Source organism: Micromesistius poutassou, assembly GCF_964030765.1.
Source record: "Micromesistius poutassou genome assembly, chromosome: 9".
NCBI lineage: Eukaryota > Metazoa > Chordata > Actinopteri > Gadiformes > Gadidae > Micromesistius > Micromesistius poutassou.
The window spans coordinates 3,039,979-3,058,071 of record NC_140279.1 but is presented as its reverse complement, the minus strand read 5'-3'; the positions used below and the strand labels follow the sequence as shown (position 1 = coordinate 3,058,071).

General features: G+C 45.5%; 1 protein-coding gene across 5 annotated transcripts in view; it reads right to left on the bottom strand.

Moving 5' to 3' along the window:
* Positions 1-17,926, bottom strand: part of ap3d1 (adaptor related protein complex 3 subunit delta 1) — a 27,841-nt gene extending 9,915 nt beyond the window's left edge. For 3 of the 5 annotated variants that reach the window (XM_084472465.1, XM_084472466.1, XM_084472468.1), the window contains exons 1-22: positions 17,667-17,926; positions 15,003-15,098; positions 14,401-14,481; positions 13,977-14,057; positions 13,732-13,839; positions 13,469-13,598; positions 12,595-12,734; positions 12,037-12,110; positions 11,870-11,919; positions 11,315-11,364; positions 10,794-10,842; positions 8,856-9,001; positions 8,421-8,569; positions 7,375-7,605; positions 6,703-6,934; positions 6,087-6,232; positions 5,176-5,317; positions 4,295-4,366; positions 3,799-3,874; positions 3,365-3,564; positions 2,246-2,319; positions 1,596-1,619 (exon numbers count right to left, since the gene is read on the bottom strand). In XM_084472465.1, the coding sequence (XP_084328591.1) occupies positions 1,596-1,619; positions 2,246-2,319; positions 3,365-3,564; positions 3,799-3,874; positions 4,295-4,366; positions 5,176-5,317; positions 6,087-6,232; positions 6,703-6,934; positions 7,375-7,605; positions 8,421-8,569; positions 8,856-9,001; positions 10,794-10,842; positions 11,315-11,364; positions 11,870-11,919; positions 12,037-12,110; positions 12,595-12,734; positions 13,469-13,598; positions 13,732-13,839; positions 13,977-14,057; positions 14,401-14,481; positions 15,003-15,098; positions 17,667-17,762 (2,447 nt within the window). In that variant the 5' untranslated portion in view covers positions 17,763-17,926. The remainder of the gene's footprint in view (positions 1-1,595; positions 1,620-2,245; positions 2,320-3,364; positions 3,565-3,798; positions 3,875-4,294; positions 4,367-5,175; positions 5,318-6,086; positions 6,233-6,702; positions 6,935-7,374; positions 7,606-8,420; positions 8,570-8,855; positions 9,002-10,793; positions 10,843-11,314; positions 11,365-11,869; positions 11,920-12,036; positions 12,111-12,594; positions 12,735-13,468; positions 13,599-13,731; positions 13,840-13,976; positions 14,058-14,400; positions 14,482-15,002; positions 15,099-17,666) is intronic. The other 2 variants (XM_084472467.1, XM_084472469.1) reach the window with 1 other exon arrangement.
* Positions 17,927-18,093: the final 167 nt, after the last annotated feature.

Below are 18,093 nucleotides of genomic sequence, written 5' to 3'. Positions count from 1 at the left end.
CAAGATGCTTTTATGTAATCTATTTGAGGCAGCACTGAGCCATTGGACATTCCGAAATTCCTCATGTCCTATTGATGGTAAACCACCCAGCCTCAGCAGGGAGAGTATAATTCAAGCCAGGGCCACAGTCCGTTATGAGCAGAGATTGAGCATTGTGCCCCCTGCTGGACATTTCCTTGCATACATCTCAATTTAAAAAGGTATACTCTTATAGCATGATAATGGCCCTTCCTGATTTAGATTTAAAATAAGGTTGTTGTGAATAACCAACCTAAAAGAAAAGAAAATCTATCAATCTTGGGTATGGTTCAAAAGCATGTACTTGTCAAGATTCCTTTGATAGTTGATATGGCGAATCAGGAGTGTATAAAAACTATAGAGAAAATAACTAGAAGAAATGGAACTAGGAGTTAGAGAATCTGTAAACTAGGGCTTAAGTTGGAGAACACTCTGATTCCGGGTGAGTTTCCGACAGGCGACTGAAACCAGATCACCTCCTCTCCGGTGGAAGAGGATGACCGGGGCATCAGGGAACCTCACCCAAGAGTGTGAGAGGGGTGAGTGCGAGCGGGGTGAGTGTGAGAGGGGTCAATGTGAGTGGGGCTCTTGAACGTCGGCTGTGGCCTGACAGATTGCATCACTTGATAAAACTGTCTGGTCTTTTTAAGGGAATTGTCAATACCCAAGTTTAAAAAGGAGCTATTCGTAACAAATCGACTGTACTAAATCATAAAATGACCCCGATATATATATATATCATCAGAGATTAGGGAAACATGCCAGGTGGAAATACTGGCTTCCCCGACAACAATGCTAGGATTGTTCTCCTTTGAAATGTTCGCTCCGGGTCGGAACGTTTGTTTTTGTTCTGGCCTGTGTGTGATGATTCATTATTCTCGGAGTACCCCGGGTTGCCAGATACGAAACACAATGTTGCACACGGCTCGTCTTGCACACATGTTCGTCCAGTGCCGTCAACCTGGCAACCCAGTGTAAGATTTGAATCTGGGGAGGAGTGGGAGGGTGGAGACATCTCTCTCCAATACAGTGAGTCTTGCCCCCCAGAGTACGCATTTTAAACACTGTGACAATGTTAGTTCTCAAAGGAAGTTCTCTTAAAGGTCTATACATTCGATTTTGTATTGGTTAATTTAATTGTATGCATGTCTGGCTACGGATATTGTCAAGAAAGAAGTTTAAGCGAGTGTCGCTTTGTTTTCTATCGACAAGAGAGCTTCTGTCTTGACAACATGTTCCCGAATGAGTTGCATGAATAACAAAGAGGATGACAGGAATAATGGCAAAAATAAAAACCAAGTTAAGGAAGCAAGGGGAGGGGACGGGTTAGAGCAGCCAAGAACATTCCCAAGGCACTGCATCCAAGACGGAGAAAGAAAGGACAGCGCTGTTAGTCAAGGAGGGGGAAGGGAGACAAGTCGACTATACACGAGAGAGAGAGAGAGAGAGAGAGAGAGAGAGAGAGAGAGAGAGAGAGAGAGAGAGAGAGAGGGAAAATCGAGATAGAGAGAGAACTATGCAGCGCAGCAATCCTTCGAGAATGTGAGCTGGAGTCTCGTGGTCGCGGCATCACTTACCTGCGCCGGGCAGCGGCCACCAAACTGCCCCAACAGAGGGAGGCAGAGATGGGTGTGTGTGTATGCATGGGAGGGGGGGGGGGGGGGGGTAGGAAGCAGAGAGGAGACCATCATAAAAAAGCGTGTGAGTATGGAGCGGGCAGATCGGATGTAGATATCGTCGATAAAAGCATATCCTGCCATCACACTGCATCCCAGAGTATAAATAAAGACCGGCAAAACAATATAAATATCAGCCTTTAACACAATGGAATAAGGAACAAAATACAGAGAGATGAACACTATGGAATGACGTTATACTATTATTAATAAATGTTCCATGTTACGGAATGCAGCTGTGGTCCTTCATATGTTTCCCTCTGAAATAACCATTTAATTAATATTCTAGATCATATAATGATTACAAAACATTTAAATTGGAAGTGAAAAGGGATGTACCAAGCCAACACAATGTTACACAATGCAACAAGCCATTGTAACGATAAAACACAAACTATGAGTGTGTGTTGTGGTGTGGTGTGGTGTGGTGTGGTGTGGTGTGTGTGTGTGTGTGCGCGCGCTGGAATGTGAGCGCAGGCTGTGTGTGTGTGTGCACTGGAGTGCGAGCCTAGGCTGTGTGCGTGTGAGTGTTCTGGAGAGGATTAAATTACCTGTCCAAGTCGATGTCCAGGGCCTTGTGGGGGTCATTGGGGTCTTTGTCATCATCGTCACTGGGTAAGGCATTCTGGGCAGAGCGTCAGAGAATATGATTAACCCACGGGTCAAAGGACAACCCGCCCCTCCGACAGAAATACAATCGCATTGAACTGCGTGTCGATAAATCCATAGCCGGGCTAATCAAACCTCAGGGAGACAGGCCGACGCGGTCTCCCATTGGTCGAGTAAAAGTCATTACGACAATACAGCACAAGTGTGTCAATTCATAATTTGAAAGTTATTCCTATTGCCATAAGGGGGGTTATCGCCAGGGCCTTTCATTAACCTGAAACCCTGATGATAGACCAGGTTTAATTGTGCTCAACAGAACTGTTCGTCACATTGCCTTAAGGTTTCCATGGCAGTCCGGCAAACTCCTATCTAGAACATAATGGGTGCCAGCAGAGTGTCAGCCTCAGGGCCTGATGAAACCCCTGACCCTGGTTTAGGACTGAACGATTAATCTAATTCAAACCGACATCGCGGTGTGATAGAACGGCTGCGATTAAAAAACAAATAAATTTGGATTTGTTACTGTTACTGCCTGGCAATGAGTAAGATTTGTTTTTATTTTAATTTTACAAATCAAAAGTTAAATAAAAATGTTACAATATCAATTCAAGTTAGGATAGGAGCAGTCTTCACTAAATGTGTATTTGAAACTATAACAGTGCTGGCCTGAATAGTGAGATCAAGTAAAGTAGGAGGGAGGCCGCACTATGCATAAATCCACTTTTATTTGCAAATAAAAGTGGATTTATGCATAGTGCGGCCTCCCCCCATAATATTCATTCATGCACCAATTCATCTCAAGACATAGGCCTGGCCTAAAGGAAAGAGCCGTTTATATGGTGACTCCTTCCAATGTTGTGTTGGTCATACTGTAGAATGATTTATTGCTTGTTTAGTGAATAATACAGAACATAAAGATAAATCGCATACTAATTCGCAATCGCAATATTGGGTGAAATAATCGCAATTCGATTATTTCCCCAAATCGTTCAGCCCTGACCCTGGATCAGTGTCCGGCCGCGGTGAACCCACGTCCCTCTCCCGGGGGGGGGGGGGCCTACCTCTGGCATCTCCTCCGTGACGATGTCCACCATGTGCGCCGGCGTGATGTCCTCCTCGCTCTCGGGGCCCGAGTCCCGCTTGCCCCGCCGGCCGCTGCCCTTCTCCTTCCTCTTCTTCTTCTCCTTCTTCTTCTTGTCCGCCCGGTCCTTCTGCCGACGCTCCTCCTCCAGCTTCACGTACTGGTCGGACATGGGCAGACCTGGGAGGGGCGGAGGGGCGGAGGATGTGTATCAGCAAAAACAATAGAATACAAACTTAACATAATCGTAATGAGTGACATTATTATATAGCATTTCTTGAACCCAATGTTCTTTCGGGGGATTATGTCCACGTTTTCTATTCTGCCACAGCTGGACCACACAGCGCTCCAGGAGAGGCACATGGCATTTGAATTGAAAGATAAGCGAGGGGGTTCAAAGAAGGGGTGACCCACCGGGTACTTTCAGAGGCACACTGAGGTCAATCTGCACCACGGGGATGTGGTCCACTCCTGGAGCCTCCTGGTAAACCTACGCACGGATACAGCAGTTAGTAAGGCTGGGACCCACATGCGTCTATACACACACACACACAAAAAATAGTCCATTGATTTGCATGCACAAACAGCCCTATGCAACGACTGTATAAGAGTGCATGCTGCACACACATGAATACATGCACACGCAACCACATGTGTACCCCCGAGAAGTGCTGTTCTCCAGGAACTTCCTCGTAATCCTATACACAGATACACCAGTTAGTAGGCCCGTGCACAACCGCATACACACACACACACACACACACACACACACACACACACACACCATGATTACGTACATACAAATGCTTGATTTGCAGGCACTAACGATGATACTATATAACGCATTCACACAATTAGTGAAGACTGTGGACAGAACGAGGCCCGTTATAACGTGTGCGTGCGTGTGTACCTTCTGGGAGGATGGGGAGGCTTTGATGTAGAAGGGGTTGCTGGCCTGCTCCTGCTTCCTCACCTCTCTTCTCTGCAGGGGGAAGGAACAAGCACGCGTTTAGACACAGGAACAGGAAGCCCATGAATAAACCATTTTCCCAGGGACTACAACCCTTGGTAGATAGAATGCACCAGACACGGTTGTTAAAATGAAGTTATTAACTCAATTATTCAGATGTTTTTTTTTTTTTCATCACACAGTGACATTGTTATACACATTTTATTGTAGGTGACAAAATAACTAATGCGTGTGCAAAGACATTTATTATATAAATATTATCATTATTCTTTCTCCATAAAAACACTATTGATATTGACAATTTAAAATAAAGATGGTCAATTTCCATGCTGGCTAAAGGTTCACAAGCACACAACCAAAACCATTCTAAACCGTTTCCAAGCATTAAGCTGATCAATAACTCTTCCCAGAAGTGTTTTTGTCCCAGGCCAAATGGACTTTTCACAGTCACGATCATGGTAGGACAAACAGAGGTGTGGCTCATCACACTAATCTAGTGTTCAGCAGCAGAGAGAGAACCCCTACTGGATGACTAGCACAACCCCATCAGCCAAGCAGAAAAAAAGACAAAAATAACAGATAAATAAGTAACAAGTGTATTGTTGTAATGTAAAAAAAAAAAAAAAAAATTTAATTAGAAATTTGGTTGGGCACTTTTATGCAACAGGGAACGGGTAGTAGCCATGGCTTCACTAGTTTGGCCCTACCAACCGTGCTCTGGCACAGACAAGCAGCAGACCCATAATCAGCGTCATGAGCTACTCATTGTGTGTCCCGTGACGACCGGAGAAGCGGGCGCGAGAGAGGCGGGCCGTACGCACCTTGGCCAGCTCCTTCTCGTCCACCTCGGTGTGCCGCGGCCGGGAGTGCTTGGTCTCCTCCCTGGTGAACATGGCCTTGGGCTTCTCGTCCTCCGACTCGCTCTCGGACGGCGGCTCGTTGATCCAGGCGTCCAGGTTCAGACTGCAGCGAAAGTCGAAAGGTCACACAACCGTCAGCACAGGAGACGCACGGGTACTTCAACATGGATACCGACACCATCGGTTCACTGAGGGGTTCTTTAGATAAACCGGGTATAGACGCGCCACCGTAATGTGGAATGATGTGACTAGTTTGTCAACATAGAAGAGCTCATTTAAAAGTACAGTTGTTCCGATACCAGTGTCGGACATTCCTCCGATACGGTCTAAAATGCAGTATCGGTGATCGGCGAGTACACATGTCTGCGTGCCAATCCGACACTATCACGTGACTAGCTCAGTTACTAGACAGGCAAGTGTTATTCTGTTATTCTGCGTTTGTTCAGCGGTAGAAAGTCGGAATGGTAAACGCAACCATCTCCGACCTACGTGTGCTTCGAGCTACCAAGTCGGAGGAACCTGGATGCATGGACGCTTAACTACAAGAATACAAATGTATTGTTATCATTATAAACAAAATGATCTAGTTCTGAAAAAAAATGTTTTGTCGACAGTAAGTGAACCGACTATACATTGCCATCATAGTAAGAGAACCCTTCAATAAGAGTGCTGTTAGTAGTTACAATGCTAGATGCTGTATCGGTATAAACTCGTTATTGGCCGATACTCAAGTTCAAGAATCGCAATCGGTATCGGGAAGGAAAAAATGGTATAGGAACTTCTATTTGAAATTAGTATTCCCTGGATCAACAGGTCAGATGTGACGCTATGGAGAGACACACTCTCCTATGTAGAGGACAAGGTTCACGCACCCTTCGGGGACAGGCACTTTCTTCTGCGCCTTGGGGGCCACGGGGTTGAGCTCCCCGGCGAACAGGGCGTTCACCTCCTCGGCCACCTCCACGTCCTTCTGCTGCAGCTTCTGGATGTACTTCACCAGCTGCAGGATGCAGGAGGCCTGGGCACCGGGAGGGGAGAGGGCCGGGAAAAAGTTTCAGTGGATGTGATTTCCTTGGATGTGAATTATAACAATTAGTATAAAGAAAAAAAAATTATATATATATAAATAATTGATTCAGACAAGGCTGAACCTTGTCCACAAATACGCAATATTGCACACTTACACATTTTATTTACTTTTTATCCAAAGTGATTCAGAAACATGTCATGAAACAGATAAGAGTTTACAGATCTTGCTCAAGGAGGCCTACAGGTATGTGTCTGGGGGACATCGAACCCACAACCTCTTGGCCGCGAATCAAACACTCCAACCGCTACAATATCTTCTCCCCCCCCAAAAAAACCACAAAAAAACTACAACATCCATATTCATATGCAGTTCCGTGCATCTTCCTGACATCAGACCATGACCAATCTTCAGCAAGGCTTCATTAAGTTAATCCCCTCCTCCTCCTCCTCTTGGCTTACCCTCTCCTGCACCTCCAGGTTGGCACTCTGCACGAAGAGGGGCAGCCGGTCAATCATCAGCTGGCTGGTCTCCTGTGCCGCCGTGCGGTCCGTGTTGCCCTCCTGGCTCCGCAGCACCGTGGCGAACAGCTTGGCGGCGTTCTGCACGTACACGGCCTGGATGTGGCCCGGCAGCGTGGCCACCTTGGGCCGCAGCATGGCCTCCAGGGTCTGCATGGGGTTCTCCAGGTGTCTGGAGGAAGACATGGGGGGTTAGGTGCGGGGAAACTGATCAAAACGAGCAGGCATACCCCGTTGAACGGCTGTGTTTAAGGAAGAGAGCGTCACACTTCGTAGTGGCGAGAAGGAGAAAAGAGTGGTGGCTTTCGGGCTGTTCCATTGGAAATGTTAACAATAACGGCTCAATAACGGTTCAACGGCTCAACAATAACAAACTAAAGCAAAACAGGATCACAAGAACATTGATCCATCAAGTCATCCAAAGTATGAACATACCCTAAACAACAACATTGAACACATTCATTGTGACACAAGACTTCCACCACCCTTCAAATAGCTCCGAAGCCGCTAACAAATGACGGTGCAAAAGATTATCCGCAGGACACCGGCCCCTCTAGCAAGGGGCCCCGGCTCTATCACCCCACCCCTCGGTGTCCCGGAGAAAAGACTCACTCTGAGAACTCCCCGCAGATCCAAGCGGCGGCGTACAGCACTTCACAGATGCCGTTGCGCTGCGTGTTGCCGGTGAGCAGGTGGGCGTTGTCCAGCAGGGTGGCCATCTGCGCCACGGCAAACTCCCGGATGGCCTTGACCCGGATGGCCACGTCCAGCATCTGGGAGGCGATGAGGTGGCCATGCCGCGTGCCCTCCAGCCGGGTCAGCTCCACCAGGATGCTGATGTACCTGGGAGGGGGGGGGGGGGGGCGGAGGAGGAGAGGGAGATGGGGAGGAGAGGGGGGGTCATGGATCGGAGTATTGCTGCTGTATTGCACTGTATGACAAATCATATTCAAACTGCACCTTAATTGATCTTTTGCACAATTTAGATCTCCAAATACATTTTGTTGTCACTGTACTTGTACAATGACAATAAAGTTAAATCTGAATCGGAGTACACGTGGTGAGCGGGCGGCAGAGAACGCATGACGGCGATGACGTCGTACGAAACATGGTTAGCTCTTATGCTGACTTTTGACAATTATATATTTAAAAAAATCTGGATGAAAATTCTGATCCATTCTGTTACGTTTGGGTCACGCAAAGTATGACTGAACATTTGTGTTATTGGGGACAGAAATGGATGAAGTCGTTACACAGGGAGAAAATCCCCTGTGTAACGACTTCATCCATTTCTGTCCCCAATAACACAAATGCAACCGGTCTGCGGTAGCCTTCGATAGGCTTGCCAACATTTCCCAATACCTCTTGCACTCAACGTTTACGATTATCCAGATCGCATTTTTGAAACTTGAAGGAGCTAAAAACTGTTTTCAATTGCTCTGTAATGGTTCATTTAGGGTGTTGGTGTGGATATAACTGAATTCGCTTTTCATCTGAATTGTTTGATTATATGTACAATGTGGGAAATCAACCCCCGAACTACTCTGTCAAGTTATTCACACACGCGTGAGGCAAAGGCTGAGCTGCACACTGGCAGAAATGTACAAGAAGAAAGACTGAACGCAGATGAAATGAAGAGGAGTGGAAGGCGCACTCACCACTCAAAGTTGGTGATGTACTGGTAGTTGCTCTGGCTGCAGATGTCGATGATCTTCGTGAGCAGCTCGTCTCTGTAGGTTGTGCCCTCCGCCTTGTCCACGTGCAGCATCAGCTTCTTCACAATCTCCATCAGGTTCTTCTTGGACACCTGGTGGAACAAGATTGATGGATACAACGAATGAAGCTTCATTGTTACAAAATGTGGGTTTACAATGGGTTTACAATGGGATGAAGGTCATTTCAATGAGAGCTCATCTATTATTAAGCATCTGTGTGATCAACAGTTTAAGCGAGAGGTGAGCCTACTGACCGTAACCTATAAAACAATCAACCCATAGGAACCCGGGTGGTTCCTAATAGAGGATACCTCCATTGAATATGAGCCAAAAACCAGCATGGTGATGTGAAAGCCTGAGGGAGAGGGGTCTCCTTACCATGCCGTAGAGCAGGTCCAGAGCTCGCAGGCGGATGGACTCGTCCTTGTCGTCTAGACACTGGAGAATCAGGTCCTTGTGGGACTGGACAGACTTGGGGTGGGTCTTCAGGATCTTGGACATGGCCAGCAGGCCCAGGTACTTCACTACGACCACAAACACAGACTGAGCATTCTGGTCCATACACCTTGGACATACACCCTGAGCTCTTGGTTATAACTAGGGTATGCTTGCCACTAGATGTACTGTGCTTATTTAAACTTCAAAAATATAGCTGAAATTACATAACCTAATGACTATAATAATATACATAAACTAACATTACATTTATTTTACTAAACCTAGCCTTAGAAAGATAAAGTAAAAAATCGTGGTTTACATTCCAATTCTTATAGAAAATAAATAATAATAAACACTAAACTATTCAACGACACAAAGGAAGGAACACAAAGACAAACACACACAAGGAAATAAACACAATGGGGTAACAGACAAACACACACACACAAGGACATGGACATTCTATTTTTCCACCACCACCACCTATCTGGTACCAAGTCCTTGGCAGTGACGTCTTTGCTCCACCAAGGGGGCAAAGAGAGCAAGGCGGGATCATGCTGAGTCACTCCAACCGTTTGGCCAAGGAGCCCTGGCTGCGACTGGATCAAACAAACACGTTTCCGTTGTCTGGATCAATACCAGCGGTGACCTTGAGGTCACGCTGGTCACTGCTGCAGATGAGACAGACTTGGCCCTTATTAAGGCAGCCAAACGTGCAGCTTCTTAATGGGATCAGATACAGTACATTATACTGATTATGGCAAACTGGCATGGGCAGTACGACAGGAGGGGGCACTATGCGGATGGTTACTGTGGGAACACCCTTAATACAAGGGACTAGAAATGGTGCCACTTTGATCCGACTTGGCTTGATCAAAGACTTTCCTCCAAAGGAACCGATTTCCTTTGGAGTGTTCTCTCAGTCTTTGAAAACAAACAACTTGTATGACAGGAAAGTTGGGCATCATCATGTATTTTACGCTGATAGAAGTAAGGAGGATCCCCATCTTGAAAAGGATGTGGGTTCAAAAAATAAGGTGTCTGAGGAAATCACGGTAGGCTAAAATAAAAAACCCACGATGCTTCTCCCTGACAAAGCAGGGGTATGGCGCCGGTCCATTCCTTCTAACATTCCACTAAGGTGTGAAAAGCAGCACAGGGTTGCCTACAAGAGTCATCAGGAGTTTAAAAATCATACTTCGTCCGACCTGATTGGGTACAAAGAAAAATACGGTTTAACATACTTTTCATAGTCGGGACAAATCCCACAAACGACAACAAAGTCAGAACAGATTCTTGGAACAACCCGTTGGAAAAGTAACATTGGATTACCTGTGTGACAGCTAGTGGATCTCTCTAGGCTCAGAATCTTAAGTCCATCCCAAAAATTCTTTTTTACAATGTACATTTTTGCAGACTATCAGAACCCCAGTATGAAACTGGTCCTTAAAAACACCCGTGGGTGGAAAAAAAACAATGCCCAGGTTTAAAATCTATTCTACTAACAAAACACAACTACCATCTACCCCGCACCACACCACACTATAGAGGGGGAAGGGGTTGAGATAACTCGAATACCAACAAGAATCAACCTCAGCTCCTTATGGCCGAGAAGCAGAATATCAGCCTACGCACTGCTCTCCACGGAGAGCACAAGGCCCGCTGTGTGACTCTAAGTGCAACGGCACTCCGGCCACTCAAATTGGGAACACTGAGGGAATATCTTCGAGTTATCCAGGGGAGAGGCGGGGGGGGAGGCTGCTACGTTGTTGTTGTCGTCGTCGTCGTCGAGGACGGCGACGACTTAACGGGTGGACTTGTCCAAAACACACAGACAATGAGAGAATGACACACTGCAGGCATTGACAGATGGCTCACAGTTCTGGTCCGAGTCTTCGATCAGGATGCGCAGTTTCTGGACACAGAGCTGAGGAACAGAGAAGAGAAGAGAGAGGCAGAGAGAGAGAGAGAGAGAAAGGGGAAGAGAGCGAGAGAGAAAAAGGGAAATAGAGGACAGACAGGAGAAAGGGGAAGAATGCCATTATCTTCACTGTAAACCCTTTCACTTCAGTTTAACTCTTGTCATGGAAGGAAGCACACCACTCAAGATACTTAGGGTGTGACTGTTCAAAACATAATTTGATCATTCCATGCATGCATTCTTGGCATTTACAAAGACGGATACCAAGGAACCTGGTTGGTTGCCTGTCTGACCAGTAGATGAACATCTACATTTAGAAAGAGGTTATTAGGAAGAGACATGCAAGCAGGCAGGCAGGCAAATAAAAACAGAAACTAAGTGAATGAGGAAGATTAATCGGATTACACTGGAGTGAAAAGGGTTATGATGACGGTCTTGCAGTAAGAGATGAGCACAGGGTGGCAGACCAGATGCTTACCTGAATACTAGCACTGTGGTTGGGCATTCCAGACGATAAGGAGATCAACACTGTAAAAGAGGCACAAAGACATGAATCACAACTGCATAACATGTGCCCTTTAATTCTTAAGTTTTGTACATTTCCTAAACGTGTTCAAATCACACTAATTTTGAGACTTGTTTTATGTTCTATGGATTTTGCATGAAGATGTGATGAGAAGATGAATAGATTAATTTTGTTAAACAGGTTAACAAAATGTGCTTTATATCCTGACAGCATGGGGAAACAAGCTAACATTTTAGCATTTCATAACTATATAACAATAATTGCACGGGTGTAACTGTCCACAAAGAAAGACTGTCTGGGTCTAAAAGTTCCATTGACAAAACTACTTATAGGCGCTTTTAGTATTGTCGTACATCCAAAAAAAATGCCCCTTAACCGTAGCACTGTTAAAGATGCTTATTTTCAGTTTGAAAATGTTGCAATAATATACATAGCTCCCTGTTTTTTTGAATGGGAAACCTATCAGTGATGCAATCTGTGCTCAGCCCAAAGAACCGCAATACTGACCTGCGATCACAGTGTTGACACATTCATACAGAAGAGACATGGCGGAGGTGCTGTGTGAGGTAGAGAGAGAAAAGGGGGAAAGCCATGGAAACGGTTATTGACATTGCCCATTAGGATCAGACAGCCATGATGTTGACCGATAGAGAACGGGGCGTGGCTTTTCTTACCTGTGGATGAGATTGGTCAGGGGTTCAATCAGCTTCTTCCCCAGCCGAGGCTCTAAAGGAGTGAGGGCTCCAAACTAGGGATAGAACGGAAAAGGAAAAAATGGCTGTCACAACACTCATTCAGACGAGGCTTGGAGAAGGCAAACAGACCTGTCAAAATACTATCCATCACCTACCTGCTTTATTGACAACTCTTCCGTTTATAAAAAAAGACAAACAAAGCCACACACGTCCAGTCTTCCCGCTCACCTACGTTTATGTAGGGTAGATAATCATCAAGAAGTCCAAATAACAAACAGGATTTGATGACACTTACAGTGGCCTATAGCTTTTTGTTTACAAAATGAAAGCGTGAAGGCCATAATGGAACCATAGATGCTTTGTTTCCATGTTAGCAGAGCGTTCGTCAACGAAGCACGCTATACTCAAACAAAACATGTTCAACGCAGAAAGTTTCCAGAGCACTTTGTAACATTTGTGTTAGTAACTCTGTTCATCACGACACATTGTGGGGGTTCGGTGTGTGGGGTCGAAAGGTCAACGCAGTCTGTAACACACCAGCTTGATTATCTTGATGAGGACCCAGTTGTTGGTGGAGGAGGTCATGAGCTTGAAGAACAGTGGGGCCAGAGACAGGTAGTTCTTGGGGTTCCTCCTGGCCAGCTCACAGATCACGTTCACCGCTGCCGACTGGACACCTGATAGATGGACCACAGGAAGAAACACAGTTGAAAACTGCAAAGAGAACGCGACCATAAGGTAAGCTCTAAAATACCACACTGAATATTTTTTGTGGTGTATTTCTATTCATACTCAGTATAGCGGAGAGTAGACCCTATTATTTTACCACTAAAGCTAAAATGACCTTGGATGAGGAAAAAAAACCTCATGGTAATGTGATACCAGTCCAGAAACTGGTGGAGAAAGTGAAAGTGAGAAAGTGGAGGAGCTCTAGCAATACGTCCTAATAAAAGGCTTAATTTCCTGTTTGCCGTTTCATAACTGCACCAGAAGTGATCCTGTGAGCCAGCCTGGTGTTGTCCCCGATGAGTCGTCCTTATTCTCGTTTCCATTGAACGATGCATTATTCAGGGGGTCGGGGTGGCTGAGGACTCTCCGTGGCTAGCCTGCGCCACCAGAGATTTAGGTTACCTTACCTCACACTCAGACCGGCCCGAGCTGCTCTGAGCCAGACAAGAATGACAAATGAGCCAGAGATATGATGCGTAAAACAGTCGAGTCCCCTTCGTTAACACCGAGAGCAACAGCTTCTGATATTTATCAGCATCACGTCTGTCTACATTATACCAAGCTCCTGATTTTCCAGCTTTTTTTTTTTTTTTTTTCAACTCCATCTCCATCAGAACGACACCGTGATCCTTCCAAGTCGTGCATTCTTTCTCCCTTACAACCGCCCTCTGTTCTCTGTTACCTGGGTCGGGGTCCTCCAGTTTCTCCTTAAGCCTGGGGAAGGCGGGGCGCAGGGACTCTGGGTACTTGAGGAACACCTTGTACATGATCAGCACCGCTTTCTTCCTGATGTAGGGCTTGGTGTGGGACATCTAGGACACAGGGAGAAAGGTGCAAGGGAAAACTTGGGATTAGTTTCCTTACATTTTTTTTAAACATCCCCTACTGTACAATGTCACCCAAATGAGTAGCGTGTGCTTGACCGCGTGGCATCTTCTCACGCACCAGAGTCATGATGTCATTGGCCAGGTCCCGAGCCAGGTCAGGGGTCACGAAACAGGAAAGGCCAGTAAGGGCAACGCCTGTGTCATACTGGTTAGGACTGCTGAGGTCCTGGAAGATACAATTTGGAGAAAAAAAAAAAATCACATTTAAGGTTGGGTAACATTAAGATTTACTATAAGAGAAAACACAATGTACATAGAAGCCGATTTCCCAACATCGAAATAGATAAACAGTGCTTCACTAACCTTCCGGATCTGATTGGTTGTCAGCATGATGACATCAGTGCTCTCGTGAAAGCACTGCGAGGCAGCCAGGTAGCCAATCCGCTGTAGGGAGAAAGGCAATCACAAAATAGCACATTCATCATCTAATTAGCATGAGCAAGCACTGTGTTATTACACCATCAGCCCAGTGAAACTAACAAGCCAATAGTTTGTATGAATACAGAGCTTGGCTTAGGAAGCAGGTTCCAGGCTATATATATATATATATATATATATATATACAGGGTTCATTAAAGTAAAGACGACACCGTTTTAGAATTGCTTTTGGCCTAGTAACACTCGAGACCTTAACACATCCTCTTCCATACAAGATTTCACTCAGACTTTTAATTACCAATCCAATAATAACATGTCTTCTCAAGTACTGGCATTAGCCTCGTCTCACCTTGTACGTGAACTTGGAGGAGCTCATGACCTCCACAATGTTAAAGGCGGCCCAGCTGACATCATAGCCCAGCATCTGAAGCTGTAATCACAGAGAGGAGGAAGAGGGAGGGAGTGAGGGTGAGCGAGAGACCATGGATCTTCCCTGTGGAGAATATAGTGGAACCAAAAGCTTTTTTAAATTGAGCACCGATGCCAATCCCAGCAGGTCATGTGGTTGAAGAGTAGGACGGGGGGCTATAAATAGAACAAGTGATTTCATTTTGAGATTAGATTTGCTTGGATCCAGACTGATGCAAACTAAGAATATGAAACAACACATTTTGAAAGTGGTCCCTACCTAAGCATCATACACCGTCAGAGGTATTGTTATAAATTAACCAATTTCAAATTACAAATATTTTCCATTAAAAACATTAGCCAGCCAGCCTGCCCTGCAAGGACCAGACCCACGGCGCCCCAGGTGCACACAAGCCTTTATTTTGCATCCATCGGTCCGATCGATTGACCTTTTATTAAATCACAGGCCTGCATGGGTGTCAAGTGTCTCCCGCCTGGCTGGCTGTGCTGGACGTATAGGAGGGGTGTGTGCGGAGGCCTTACGTAGGTGAGCTTGCACACGGCGTTGGCCTTGACGGCGATGTTGTCCTGCTTGAGCTCCTGCTTGATCTCATCGATGCAGGTGGAGATGTACTTGGCCTGGGGAGACAGGGGGACAGCTCAGTACGGTCGGAGGTAGGATCAATGCACACAGACACCAATGTGGGACGTTTTACTGTTATGGTTGTTACTGACTATGGTAAAATGCTGTATTTCATTACATAAAAATGTCAATATTTGCAACTATTTTTCACAGTTATTATTATGATAGGACTGTTTTGAACCAATAGACACAATCAGGGAAACCAAATGGCTTCCATTCAACAATGTTTTTTTACGATAGGCTACTGAAGTTTAGTAATGATTCAAGAGCTTCATCCTCAGAGTTTGGTGCCACATTTTCTTCAGGGTTTTAAGCCCTGGTCATACCCTTGCTATTGATGATTTACTCCGGGGTAACCCTTGTCTCCTGCTTTTGGAATACACTAATCTTAGAGAATCAAAGCGTACATGCAAAGCTGACATTGAGATATACCACTGAATATGGTAGGTCTACATGAACACAAATTCCCATTACAATCTGAATAGAAAAATTGGTAAACACACTTTGTGCACTAGCTTGCTCAGTCACTAGTAAAACATGTGGCTGTGTGTCTGAAGGTAATTGTGGACTGTTGTCTACTGCCAATTAATAAATTGAGTGGAGTTTGCCTTAATGAATGGACAACAAAATGGAATTGTAATCCACTGCACACAAAAACCACAGGTTCATTAAATGAAAAAGTGACAACAATTGTGAATTTTATTTGGTCATGGTGAAAACTACAGAACACACACAGAGGGTGAGTGTGTGTGTGGTGGTCATGTGCCTGTAGTCATAAGACAACACAGTGACAGAGGGGAGGAGGTTCTCTCTCTCTCTCTCTCTCTCTCTCTCTCTCTCTCTCTCTCTCTCTCTCTCTCTCTCTCTCTCTCTCTCTCTCTCTCTCTCTCTCTCTCTCTCTCTCTCTCTCTCTCTCTCTCTCTCTCTCTCTCTCTCTCTCTCTCTCTCTCTCTCTCTCTCTCTCAAAATCAGAAAAAAGTGGAATAACTGAAAAGGTTGCTCTTCAGTCACCACTGGAAGAGGTTTTGTTCCAGTCCAGCAGCTTGGCCAAATATCGAGGAACGACAGGAGCCATGAGTGACTGAGATGAATGGATACGGTCCGTCTTGTGCTAAGCCCACATCTCATTGAGAAAACAAAATTAAATGTGTATTCAATTTCATTGTGCTGTTTAATGTAGACTACTCAATGCGGTTTCAATAATGCTGGAGAATGGGAGTTGAACGGGGCTTCAACACACATGTGGAAAACAAATAAGAGTGAGTCAATGAGAAACTATAGGCTGGCCATGAAAAGCAAACACAACCACATACACACCCACACAACCACATTAATATTTCAGCAGGCTGTCTAGTGTTGGCTGGGCAACCCAAACCTTATCTATGTAGGCAGGGTTGAATTACATGGACACGCTGAATCAAAAGAACATGCGTGAATGGCCTAGCAGACTTGCCATAGTTATGCTTATCAATTCCCCTATCCCAAAGCATGCGACACTTACTCCATATTGCAACTTCATATCCATACCCAATTTACTACACCAAATGACGTCATGGTGATAAAGTAACAATGATGCACGCAATAATTAAAAATAGGAGTAGGCTGATACCCAGTTCTCTTGGATTTCAGACTACAAACACTGCCCTCTAATGGACTATCGCACCCCTAGTTCTACCTGTATTGATGATTCTGCACATCATTGCAGCACATCGGAACCCCGCTTGATGGGTAACATTATCTGCTAAATATGCCGATCATCTTGCAAACTATGATCGTCCACAATGTATTATTACTGTCTTTTAAAAAATAGGTTTCAAATCACATTGAGCGGTTGAGAGATCTGTCTGAATGGGTTTGCTGTGAATTTTATCCATCACTTGGTGTCCTCTCTCTCTGATGAGAGATCAAAACATTATAACGTTGTTAATCCACACTCAAGTGCATATGACATGCGGATCAGGGCCACGTCTGAAGAACACCACTAACGCACAACGCAGACTCAAAGTACGTGTACAACAGCCTCATTTGACAGGCCTGACTAGCATTTTCAGAAATATAAATACAGTACATAACGCCCGACGTTGTGCTGTCATGTGGTTAGCAGTGCCTGCTTGTGTGAATCCATTCAACCAGACGAGTAATTGCCCGGTCGTGGACGTTTATAATCTTGCGAGCTAGCTAGTTGCATTCTGTAACAGATCACATCGTACCAAGTTAGCAAGTGTGTGCAACCCAATAACACCCATCATCCAGATCTCCCTGACACCAAATGTAATGTCACAACAGTGGGTATTAATAACGGTTTCACAAAATGCAATCACGCATTCTGACAATGGTTTTCGCTAACCTGCCAAACGTAGGACACCTAACCTAGCGCCAGAGCTGACTTGAGGGGCTAGCGTTAGCCGAGGAGCCTGGCTCCCCGCTAACCCTGCAGGCTGAGCCATCACAGCCGGCTATTATGTTGGGCTCTAATGGGTAACGTTACATCGCTGCATATTTTCTTGTTAAACATGTTACGTGATGATGATGAAAGGTCGCACAGAGTGAGTGTGTGGTTTTACCTCATCCTCCTTGTGATTCCTAATGCCACGTACTAAATCCTGGAGGTTTTTATCGAACATTCGGTCGATGCTCCCTTTGACAATCTTCAAAGCCATGTCTGGGACTTAATCGCTTCCGTCCTACGGGACTGAGCGCCTGACAAGAGGTCTGGGGGGTGCTGGCCGACCCGCTACACTGTCTCTCATCCACCCGGGTACCGTCTTTGCAGGAGCCGTCGCTGTTTACTAATCCCGGACAGATGAAGGCGAGGCCAGACAGGGCGTCCAGTGCGATGCAAAGACTCTGGCAATGGATCAGTGTAGGAAATGGCTGACAAAATGGCGACTGGAGTCACCTGACTTCAGAATTATACGAGGTTCTCCTGAGAATGAATGGATTTAAAGGTACATGGACGTACACTAAATATGCATCACTTCAGTCATTCCA